General features: G+C 40.6%; 1 protein-coding gene across 4 annotated transcripts in view; it reads left to right on the forward strand.

Moving 5' to 3' along the window:
• LOC138785644 (transducin-like enhancer protein 1) overlaps positions 1–8041 on the forward strand; it is a 44423-nt gene extending 36382 nt beyond the window's left edge. For all 4 annotated transcript variants that reach the window (XM_069961799.1, XM_069961800.1, XM_069961801.1 and 1 more), the window contains exons 17-20: positions 732–879; positions 2054–2204; positions 5313–5389; positions 6419–8041. In XM_069961799.1, the coding sequence (XP_069817900.1) occupies positions 732–879; positions 2054–2204; positions 5313–5389; positions 6419–6526 (484 nt within the window). In that variant the 3' untranslated portion in view covers positions 6527–8041. The remainder of the gene's footprint in view (positions 1–731; positions 880–2053; positions 2205–5312; positions 5390–6418) is intronic.
• Positions 8042–12149: the final 4108 nt, after the last annotated feature.

Below are 12149 nucleotides of genomic sequence, written 5' to 3' on the forward strand. Positions count from 1 at the left end.
AATCCATGAGGCTTTACAGGCTGTTTGGCAGGCACATGACAGATTTGGGACTCTGATAATTCTCCTCCCAACCTTCAGATGTAATTTTAAGCAAGCGCAGCCAGTGTCCTCTTGGCATAACTTCCCTTCTCCCTCCTCCCCTCTCCTCAAAGTGCTGTGTATCTGTTAAATGCTTTTATGTGTCTCTTACATGAAGAAAGGTGAGAGCTATAAAAGACTGACGGATAATAATCTTTTACTCCTGTTAATGTTTTTTTAGCCTTAATTGAATCCATACTGGAACGTTTAGATTTGAAACTCGTAATATGTTTAATACTTTTTAGTTTTATTTTCTTAGCTTAAAAGTCAATTAATATACATTTTTATGAGTTTGCTCCCATTTGCTATTAAACTATATGGAGCCAGAGAATTAAAGGAAAAGTATCATTGGTTTATTAATATTGTCCAGAATTCCCAGAATAACTAACTTTGTCAGCTTTTTGGCAGCAGCTGATGGATGCCTTTCTGTCAGGTATTAAATAAAGACGAGTAGCCTTCTGAACTTGCTGCAATGTGTGTAGTCTAAACCTGTGGTTGTAGTTTAGATATGTTAGAATGGGGAGGAGCCGTGTTCCATTTCACTGGATTTACAAGAGATGACACATGTAGGGAAAGTCCAAAGCTAACAACGTAGCAATGTTTACCTTGACTACTGGCAGGAAATCATTATTCAATCTTGTTTGTCTTATCAGGCAATTCCAGGGCCACACAGATGGAGCCAGCTGTATTGACATTTCTAATGATGGTACCAAACTATGGACCGGAGGTTTGGACAACACAGTACGATCCTGGGATCTGCGGGAAGGCCGACAGCTCCAGCAACATGACTTTACTTCACAGGTACCAATGCTGTTTGTTTTTCTTGGATTCATACTTCTATCTTCAAAGGCTTCAGTGTAACATGACCTGCAAACCACTTTTTTCATTGTTAATCATGATGGCTCTTCATGTCTGACTGCATAATTTTTTTTTTTTTTTTTTTAATACACCCTGAGCAACAAATTTGCTTCATGCTGTCATTTTGTTGACATGGCTAACTACTTATAACTCTTTCCCACTTTTGTTTTAAAAATGTACATTAAAATAGTACCCTAAATTTCAGTAACAGGGTTCTCCCATGCCAAGTTGTTCACTTTTTAACAGAGGGTCGATTACTCCTGATTAAAACCTATTTCTCAAGGCCCTGTTACACAAAGTGGTGATCTGCCCAATCTGGCCGGTTCGGCAGATTATCGTTCCATGTTATAAAGACAACGATCAGCCAAAGAAACAATCATTGGCTGATTGTCTATCAACATGTTGCAATGTTATCGGCTGCTGATTGCACATCACTGTGTAATAGCGATGCGCAGCTGATGGCTGCACTCCCCAATGGTGCTGCTCTTGCTTCTGCTCTTTCACCACCATTGAAGCCTCTACACTGGTTTCTCAAGTGACAGGCCACTTACACCTCTCCATGCTCTTTGGTGTTCCATCCCTTATATATATACCTGTCCACGCTCCCTGGTGTTCTTCTGCCCTCGCTGCAGCCACCGCTGGAACTTCAGAGCCAGTCTCTGAAGTGACAGGCTGTTCAGCCAATCACTGGCCACAGCGCTGTCCCATCTTGGCTAGTGATTGGCTGAACTGCCTGTCACTTCAGAGACCAACTCTGAAGTTCCAGCGGAGGCTGCAGTGGGGGCAGGAGAACACCAGGGAGCGTGGACAGATATGTATAAAGTTTGTTATTTTAGGTAAGGGCTGCACAGACATCGCCAGCAATGTCTGTTCAGCCCTCATTGCATGTTTTGTTGAGCAGTGTAATAGGCTCAGCAATCGAGCACCGATATAGCAGATTGGCGCTTTCTTACACCAGGCATCGCCCTGGGTAAAACTCTGTTATTGAGTCTCGGCCCTGAAGCTGGAAATCTGATACTATCAGTTGCTAGATACTCAAGGTGGCGTGCAACTGATTCTCTTTTGGTTTGTGAATCTTTTTGATGTCATTTTAATATGATGTTTTTATAATCTTTAGATCTTCTCTCTTGGATACTGCCCCACTGGTGAATGGCTTGCAGTAGGAATGGAGAGCAGTAATGTGGAGGTTCTGCATGTTAATAAGCCTGACAAATATCAGCTGCACCTTCATGAGAGTTGTGTGTTGTCCCTCAAGTTTGCCTACTGTGGTAAGTAGTGCTTGTTGTTTCTAAAGCAATAAAATCTTTCTATGGAGGCAGATGCTAGACATAGTAGCTTAGTGTAGCATAGTAGGAGGTGGTACTGACACTTTTGTACAGGTTTATATCGAGTGCCCTGCTTCTAAGCTTGTGAATGGTGCAGAGAACCATAAAGAGGTGTCACTTTAAAGAGATTTTCCAGGGAACAACAACAACAAATGTGGTAAAAATTCTGATGGTACATACAAAGTTATTATTCACTTCTGGCTGGCCTCTTTAAACCATAGCTGAATGATGAGTACCTGTGTTATATTAAAGTGTATTTAACCCCAACCTATTATAACCCTCTCAGGACCAGATTAATCTTGGCTTAAGCATCCGAGCCTATTTTTTTAAATCTGACCTGTTACCCTTTAACCCTTAGACGACCCTGGACGTAGGGTTACGTCATGGAAGTCTGTCCCCAGACGACCCATGACGTAACCTTACGTCCTGGGTGTTTTTCCCGCTATGAAGCACGCTCCGGAGCGGAGCGCGCTTCATAGCAGGTGGGGGCCGGCTGCAATCAGCAGCCGGGACCTCACTGGTAATGACACGCTGCAGCGATCGCGCTGCCGCGTGTCATTAACCCCTTAAACGCCGCGGCGCGACCGCGGCGTTTAAGTGTAAGTGACAGGGGGAGTCCCCTGTCACTTACCGATCGGGACCCCCGCAGTGTGACTGCGGGGGTCCCGATCGTTGAAACGGACTGCCGGAGGTCTCTCACCTGCCTCCGTGCGGTCTGATCGGCGATCTGCTACACTGAGCCTGCACAGGCAGGCTCAATGAGCAGATCGCCGATAACACTGATCAGTGCTATGCCTATGGCATAGCATTCATCAGTGTAGAAATCAAAGTAATGTATGTACAAGTCCCCCAAAGGGACTTCAAAAGTGTAAAAAAAAAAAAAGTTCAAAACACTATTACACTACCCCAAAGCCCCTCCCCCAATAAAAGTCTAAATCACCCCCCTTTCCCATTATATAAATAAAACATATAAAAATGAATAAATAGATAAACATATAATATACCGTAGCGTGCGTAATTGTCCGATCTATTAAAATATAACAAGCGTCATTGCGACCGGTAAACGGCGTACACGAAAAGAGGGGAAAATGTGCGCAGATTACCGATTTTGTTACATTATATATTAAAAAAAATCAATAAAAAGTGATCAAAACGTCCGATCTTCACAAATATGGTATTAATAAAAACTAGAGATCATGGCGGAAAAAATGACACCCCATACAGCCCCGTAGGTGAAAAAATAAAACCGTTATAAGCGTCACAATAGGCCCATTTTATTAATTTTTAATTGCCAAAAAAAAGGATTTCATAAAAAAATATATAACATTAGAGAATCTGTGTAACCTGCATATGGTTGTGTTCGGACTGACCTATAGAATAATAGTGTCATGTCGCTGTTACCATATAGTGCATTACGTAGACACAGGAACCCCCCAAACGTTACCATATTGCATTCTTATTTACGATTTCACCTATTTATATCTTCATAAATAATATATTTGGAATTCCATCATACATGTTATGGTAAAATGAATGACGCCATTACACAGTACAACTATTCCTGAAAAAAACAAGCACTTACATGGCTTGTAGATAGAAAACTGAGAGTGCTAGAGCTCTTAGAAGGGGAGGAGGGAAAAACGAAAGCACTAAGATCAAAATTTGCGCGGTCCACTGGGTCATTTTGGGCCTGGTCCTCAAAGGGTTAATGCGGTTATAGCTCTGAGAATTCTTTAAAGTTTCACTGTTTTTAATTTTTTTTTTTTCAGAACTGAATAGTACAGGCGATTTTAAGAAACTTTGTAATTGGCTTTATTAGCCGAAAAATGCATTTTTATAATGAAAAAACAGTTTGAAGCTCTCCCCCCTGTCTTCATGGCTTGCTTATGGAGAGGAGAGGGGAGGGGTGGAGAGAGATGAAGCACCATAACAGGACAACAAAGAATTAATCTACAGTTAATCACCTGGCTCTGACAGTCAGCACTGATCTCTCAGACTTCTGAATACCGCTGTCACCCACCTCTGTGGTGTGTAATCCGTTCTCTGCTCTCTGCTACCGACTAACTCACTCCTCCCCCTCCCCTCTTTATAGAACAGACAGGGTTGTTGTCTGATGCAACAAGTCACAATTTCCTGATATTTTGCAGTGAATGGAAAAAAGAAGGGAGGGGGTGACCTGGGAAAACTCTTTTTAAATGCAGATAATGGCATATTTGCCTAATAAACCCAATTACAAAGTTTCTTAAAATTACCTGGAATACTGATTTCTAAAAAAAAAAAATATATATATACGACAGTGACTCTTTAACATATCCAAGTTATACGTGAAATATTGTACTTTATAAAAATTAGTATCCTTATGATTTTCTTGTGAAAAATGGCCACATTTAATGAAGAAATGGCAAAACTACAATTTTTCTAACTTTAAATTTTAACCTGCTGTCACAGTGCAGGTTAAAGCATGTGATAATTTTATTGCCAGCACTGTTACACACACGATGATACCAAATATGTGTGTGTCTGTTTTCTACTAATATAATTTGCAGTAGGGGATATGGGGATTATGTATATATGTATGTGATACACCCCACCACAAAAATGGATTCTGCAGGAAGATGTTAAGTTATTTTATTAGTGCTTTGATCAACTCCATGCCAAGATTGTGTGCATGTCAAGCATTCTAGGCCCAACCTTTGTCAAGTTATCTGTATCTGTTTGCTTTCATTATTCCCATTATGTAACCTGATATATATTGATTATCAGCAGTCATGTCAGCCTTAAGGTCACATATTAACATTCAGGGGAATTGCTCGCAGAAAGTCTAGAGCAATGTCTTCCCTATGATAATTACTGACTTGCATATCTTGGATTCTGAGAACCTCTCGAGTTACAGGCACATGTAAAAGATATTTATAGTATCTATCAAGATTCTGGGTCAAATGTTGCTTTTAGGATAATCATAACCAAATGTTACATTTTGTAATCGTTTCAATAGTGTTTTTTTTTTTTTTTTTTTTCTTGTAGTGACTTTATTTTTTTTATTTAATACAGGTAAATGGTTTGTGAGTACAGGGAAAGACAACCTCCTTAATGCTTGGAGAACGCCTTATGGAGCCAGTATTTTCCAGGTAATATATTATAACCCTATAGGGGTTATTTAGCCTTATCAAATTAATGTCCTGTCCTCAGGATGGGCCATCAGTATTAGATCGGTGGTGGTCCATATCAAAAGGGACCAAGGACCTCGGGAGTGTACCACAGCTTCTTGGTTGCTAAGTATTGGATAGTGTTAGCTTTGGGTATATGTACACAGAGTAATTATCGTGGACGACTGAATCCGGACGAGCATTGATTGAGTCTATGGAGCCGGCGGAGAGGGAAGTGGGAGCCGAGCGACGGATTCTGCGTGGAGTTTTCCTCAATAAGTACTCCATGTGCATATACCTGTTCTTTGAACAGGACAATGCTGCAATACCTTGCATCGTCAATACTCAAAGTGGTGGTTGTAAATACTAAAAATGCCTTAGCCCCTTCAAAGTGTTGATCATCGTTTTGTAGGGAGTTCAACTCCTGACGAACTGAGGATTAAAGTCTCATGAAATAAAAGAGAAAAAAAACATTAAGATGGGGGTGCGGAAAATTAAAGGAGAAATCCGGCAGGGGGCACAAAATTCATGGGGCGGAGGGAATTAAAATTTAAGCGGTTGGGTTTTAGCCCACTCAGCCAATCTGTGACTGCAGCTGTGTCCCACCCCAGTCACTGGCTGAGCAGGGCATCCATCAACCGGGTCAGGGCGTATCCGGAGGGGAGCTAAGAAAACAGCCGACTGGGGTCCAGGAGCTGGATGTGGTGCGAAGCAGGCACCTGGACAGATGAATATAACTTTGTTCCCCGCCCCAGCCTGGGGCCGTGACATAGAAGGAAGCTGGCCAAGAATCAAGTTTTAAATTTCATTGGGACAGCATTGTGCTTGAACATTCTCCCCATAGATTTTTATTAAGCTTTTCTTATTTTCTATTCCACCAAAGTACAAAACTGAAACAAAAAAAAAAAAGCTTTCAAAGGTTGTCTTGGCTTTTATTGATAATGCAGTCTTAATATGTTAGATATTTTTTATTTTAAAAGTCTAAATTAATCTTTTCTCAACTTTTCATAGTCCAAAGAATCCTCATCTGTGCTGAGCTGTGACATCTCGGTGGATGACAAATACATTGTCACCGGGTCCGGGGATAAGAAGGCTACAGTATACGAAGTGATCTACTGAAAGTGACTGAAATGTTTTTGGAAGGACTGTCTGGGCCAAACTCCTTTTTTTGTTGTGTAGAAGTAGGAAGACTGTTCTAAAAGAGAAGACTGGACTTTTTAAACATGGATCTTAAACTCTATACCTGTGTATACAGAACGTACAAAAGGACACGCTTCCATATATATTGCGGGCTCAGCAATGACTTGGAACAAACGTCGAGAAAAGATGGACATCACATGTCTTAATGTGTCTGCTGATTTAAATTTGTCCTTCTTTAATGTGACTCATGCTGAGGCACAGATCCTGAAGTTAGGCAATTTACCAGATTCTTGAAATACTATTATGTCCTAAAATGTTGTCCATCCCCCCCCCCCTTTTTTTATTGTATTTTTTTTGTTGAAGGTCAAGTTTTGTACAAAATGTAAATACTTGTTTTTCCTACAGTAAAGGCTTTAGTACCAACAACATTTTATATTGTCAAATATGTAAATTGATACCCATGGTGTATATAGGGTTTGTAATTACTCGGTAAGGTTGTGAAGGTCTATTTTACTTTTGGTACACTGTAATAGGTATAGTGAAGTTGTAAATGTTGTAAAATGCAGCTGCAATGAACAGTCATCTATGTGGTAGGCTGCTAGTTTAAATGACCTATATCCTGTATCTCATACCTTTTCTCCATCTCAACCTGCTTGTGACTTGATTAACTTCATCTACAATAGGGGTCTTCCTGTTACTCTTAACATTCAGGAAACACTTTCTTGCACAAAACAGAGCAGCTTTCTTGCTGGAACCTGTGCAGTCGTTCTGTGTATATATACAATTACATTTGTAAGATTAGAAATATACACCTTCATATTTTTATGTTCATACAGGTCTTGGGATTAAGCTTGATAACTTTAGCCCTTGTTGCCTAAAGTCCCCTGATGTAATGTAAATGATAGTGTACCATGTTTATATAGAGAGGCATGCAGAATCTGCTTTCTGTTGCTCTAGTTGCATAACAAGAAAAGATACCTGTACAATGAACCCTCCTTGGTTTAAAGATACACATATAGATTGCCTGGAGTATATACAGATTATGGCTAGGTCTACATGTGTGGGAATGTATGAGACTTTCACATGCAGTTGTAACATTGTAGCCTCCAGGCTATGGATATGTGGTAGCAGCATAGAAACAATGCCTGTATTTGTTTTCTTCTGCTCCTGCAGAATCACAATCAATGAAAGCCATTGTGATACTGCTGCTCCAGCAGATCTATCATGTACTGAGCCTTAAATGGTAGGATCATTTTTATTTTATTTTTTGCTACTTTTTTTGTAAGAACATGATCATTTCTTCAAATGTGGTGGAATCTTTCAATTGGTTTATTTATTTTTTAAAATTAACACCTTTTATTTTAGTGGTCAATAATCTTAGTACCATTTCTGCTTCCATTGAGTTGGGACATCATGCAGTGGTTTTAAAGAGTAACTTTGTAAATGAAGTATAAACTTCAATAGTATGTCCGAATAAACCTTTATACACTATTACTTTTTTACCTTCTATTTTATTTTTTCATATGGATATTTAGCAACATCTACATTTACTGTTCTGTTTTTGTGCTTTCTTTAAAACATGCCATAAGGTAGGGTAAGGTATGTGAATAAGTTGTTAACTTTGTCAAAGTATTTCGAAGGAGCCCCCTTTTTGAAATCTGATATTGGTAATTGGGAAGATCCGTAGTTTCCTTTAAAGAGATACACCGGGCAAGGGACTTTAAAAAAAAAAAAAAAAAAAAAACCTTTACGGGGGATGGGTTGTTTAAGAATAATCACACTTGTCTCTCTGGCTCCAGCGCCGCTGACACTATCCTGACGTTGTTTGTCTGCTTCCAGGCCCTGGGGTCGTGACGTTGCAAGCCCACCCAGCTATTGAGCGACTGAAGTGGGACACCGTTGCAGCCGCCAATTGGCTGCACAGGCCCGTAGTATCACAGCTCCAGGCCCAGAAGTGACCGAAAAGTAGGACCGATGGCAGGATAGTGTCGAAGTCAGTTTGGTTATTGTGCTTTATTTTAAACCGACCCATTCTCAAGTATATATTAAAAAAATTTCTCTTGCCCAGAGTATAAAAGCTGACCGTTCATATAACTTCTTGTTTTATGCTCAGAGGCAATAGACCAGGTGGAAGAAAATGGTAAATGATGAACTTTAAGGAATATAAGAATTAACTTTAACAACCCCCCCCCCCCCCTTCCAGGTGGCCAGGTCCACAATAGATGTAGAGAGACCCAGGGATAGTTGAGGACAGTGCATATATTTATGGCTCCCCTTTTGGCCTTCCGGTTCTAACTCCTAATCTCTGACCTCTGGGTCCTCTAAGAAATCAAAGACCTGTCATAAAGGAACAATATTCCATCTGGAAGTCAAATTTCCACTTGACAGTTTGGCTGTTGAAAGGCTGACAGTCATTCCTAAAATTTGTGGCAGACTCTTCTCTTAAACAGTCCTAATATCGCACAGATGTTGCAGTTGAACAAGGTCTATACAGGTGTTTAAAACTAGTTATTTTAAGGATTTGTGTGCGCAGTAATTTTTGGCTTCATTTTGTTGATTTTTGGTTTTATCAAAACTGAGAGAGGGTCCAGTTCACAGAAAAATACTGACAAAGATAAGGCTAAAATAAAAATGTCTACTAGTTCCTATGAAGGTTTCAAAATCTGACAAGGGATCGGTCCTCATTTCTCAGTGCCTTAGCCAAATAGCCCTTTACAACCAATAAATGTTTTTTAGCGTAAGACTACGAAATTTATTGTAGCTTATTAGAAGTGTTGAAGCACAAGTAACCTGGGCCGAGTCAGAATCCTACTGGATCTGTTAAGCCTGGCCAAATTATTTACAATTTCAAAATGCGGGGGGAACCAATTTGGCCAGACTAAGCTAATGGACAGCCAATCCATTATCTTCAGTCAATGTTACTGTGTTACTTTCATCAGCTGGGAGGGTTTAGACATTGTCCTTTCTGTAATGCAACCCTCTTTACACAGAAATGTTTGAGAATTGCCTGGTGTTTTAGCCTGATTTGGCCTAAAGGTTTTCAATGTTCATAGTTGCCTAGAGATCATCCTTTCCTCATTTTTGTAAGAATTCAACCACTAAATGAGAAGAAATGTCAGTCTTGATCAGGCAAGTCAAACTCTGGCCCGCGGGCCAAATCTGGCCCACAGTGCCATAATTTTTAGCCTGCCAAGGTGGTACAGACTACCATCTGGGCCACCCATATTATAATCTTTTAGGCCACAGGCAGTTTTGTAAGCCTGCATCCTAGAAGTACAGTCTCGTAAGTCACGTCCCAGTGCCGTATCCCAGTAAGGGCACTAATGCGGCAGTAATTAACAAGTATGTGGGGGACTTTTGTGGGGGCTGCCTACTATATGGGACAGTATTGGAAGGGCTAGGCACTATTTGGAGGTCTGGTTACTGTATGACAATATTAAGATGGCTGGCTACAATTTGGGACACTATTGGGGGGCTGGCTACTACAGTATTTTCCTGCGTATAAGACTACTTTTTAACCCAGGAAAATCTTCTCAAAAGTCAGGGGTCGTCTTATATGCCGGGTGTCGTTTTACAGGAGGAAAAACTTTGGAATCGGACTAGAGAATCTGTAGTCGCTGCATATGGTGGGGGAAACTCAAAAAATGGCCGCATCCCCACCGTATGCGGTGACAGCACGAAGGGCAGGCGTCCGGGGTATGAACAAAGATACAGTACAGTGGCTCTCTACCCAGAAAGACACCCCTTTTTTCCCTGTCTGGCCGCCCTTGTATCCTATCGGTATTACTGTATCTCCTTCTCTGCTTCTCAGATCTTGCTGCTGTCTGATGTTTTTTATTCATTTTATTTGGTGTGCGTGGAAGAGGGGTCGTCTTATACGGCGAGTAGATCCCAAAGTCTATATTTTAACTGAAAAAGTTGGGGGTCGTTTTATACGCCGGAAAATACGGTATGTGTGACACTATGGGGCACTATTGGGAAACTTACTACTATATGGAGCAGTATTGGGTAGCTGACTACTAAATGGGGCACTATTGGGAGAGCTGACTACTATATAGTCCACTATTGGGAGAGCTGGCAACAGATTGCTATACAGCGATCTGACTGCCAGGTTTGCTGCAGGTATGCTTTAATAATGTCAAGGTTGGCCCACAACCTTGTCGATTTTTGTTTTAATTTTGGCCCACTGTTTTTTTGAGTGACACCCCTGGTCTTGATGATTCTTTAAAGGAAATACAATCTGAAATAGATTTTATTTATTTGTTGGGTCGTGTCCTCTTGTGAATTACCATGTGACCGCATTTAATTAGCCAGGACACAGTAATATCTATACCGAATGGCATGTGACACTAATTTTTTTTTTACCACTATTTTATACTACTAGTAACTAGTTACCACTATTTTGTACTGCTAATAGTTTTGCAGTTACTATAAATATTCAACTTTTTACATGTTAATCAAGTTCTTTCACAAACTGAGCTTTGATCTAGAGAAAATGGGGTGACAGAATGATTCCTCATTTGAAAAGGTAGTCCTCCAAAGCACTTTTAAAGCAATAGTCCTGCACTGTATGGTGTCAAGCATCTTCACTTGTCAAGCTGCTTTACACAGGATGCGGTATTGCAGTGTTGGCTGGGTATGACAAACAAGGCAGAGGCAGTTTTTTTTTTAGTCTTTTATATTGCTAAGTACACTGGTCTGGATTTACTAAAGTCGTCTAATAGCCCCCCCTGATTTATTACAGTGGCTCATGCATCTGTTAGTTGGCTTACTGTATTTCATGCAGAAACAATAGGCGTTTAACAACTTTTCTTAGCGATTTATTTTTTCAAACAAAAAACAAAGTAATTGTACCTGTTCCGCGTATGTGATATATAGAATGTGCAATAGACTGTTGAAAAAGCCCTACACTATGGCTGTATAACCAGTACTAACCTCCAGATACACGTTCTATCCAGGTTGAGGTTTGTCAGGTAATCCACTGCATGTATCCCCTCTGGGATAGTGTGACAAGAAGCTAGCAATCCTCACTCCAGGTGGTGGTGTAGTGATTGTTGAAGAGAGTTGCAGTCTGTTTGCTCCAATTGAAATATCCTCTTCACAAGGGACGCGCTCCGTCCAGTAGCGCGTGCAACACTTGCAATGTAAAAGTCTTTTGCTGGGTAGTGTGACGTCACAAAACTACTGAAGCTGATGGGGGACAAAACACCTCGACATGTGCTTGGGAAGATGATATTTCAATTGGAGCAAACAGACTGCAACTCTTCAACAATCAGTACACCACCACCTGGAGTGAGGATTGCTAGCTTCTTGTCACACTATCCCAGAGGGGATACATGCAGTGGATTACCTGACAAACCTCAACCTGGATAGAACGTATATCTGGAGGTTAGCACTGGTTATACAGCCATAGTGTAGGCCAGGCTTTTTCAACAGTCTATTGCACATTCTATATATCACATGTGCGGAACAGGTACACAATTACTTTGTTTTTTGTTTGTATTACTATTGGGATATTCAGGTGATCCCATCTGTCCTTAGTACGCAGCTAGTTCACACACAGTGCTCGAGTACACACCCACCTGTTTTCACTCTAGATTTA

The sequence above is a fragment of the Dendropsophus ebraccatus genome, chromosome 3, assembly GCF_027789765.1.
Source record: "Dendropsophus ebraccatus isolate aDenEbr1 chromosome 3, aDenEbr1.pat, whole genome shotgun sequence".
NCBI classification, from domain to species: domain Eukaryota; kingdom Metazoa; phylum Chordata; class Amphibia; order Anura; family Hylidae; genus Dendropsophus; species Dendropsophus ebraccatus.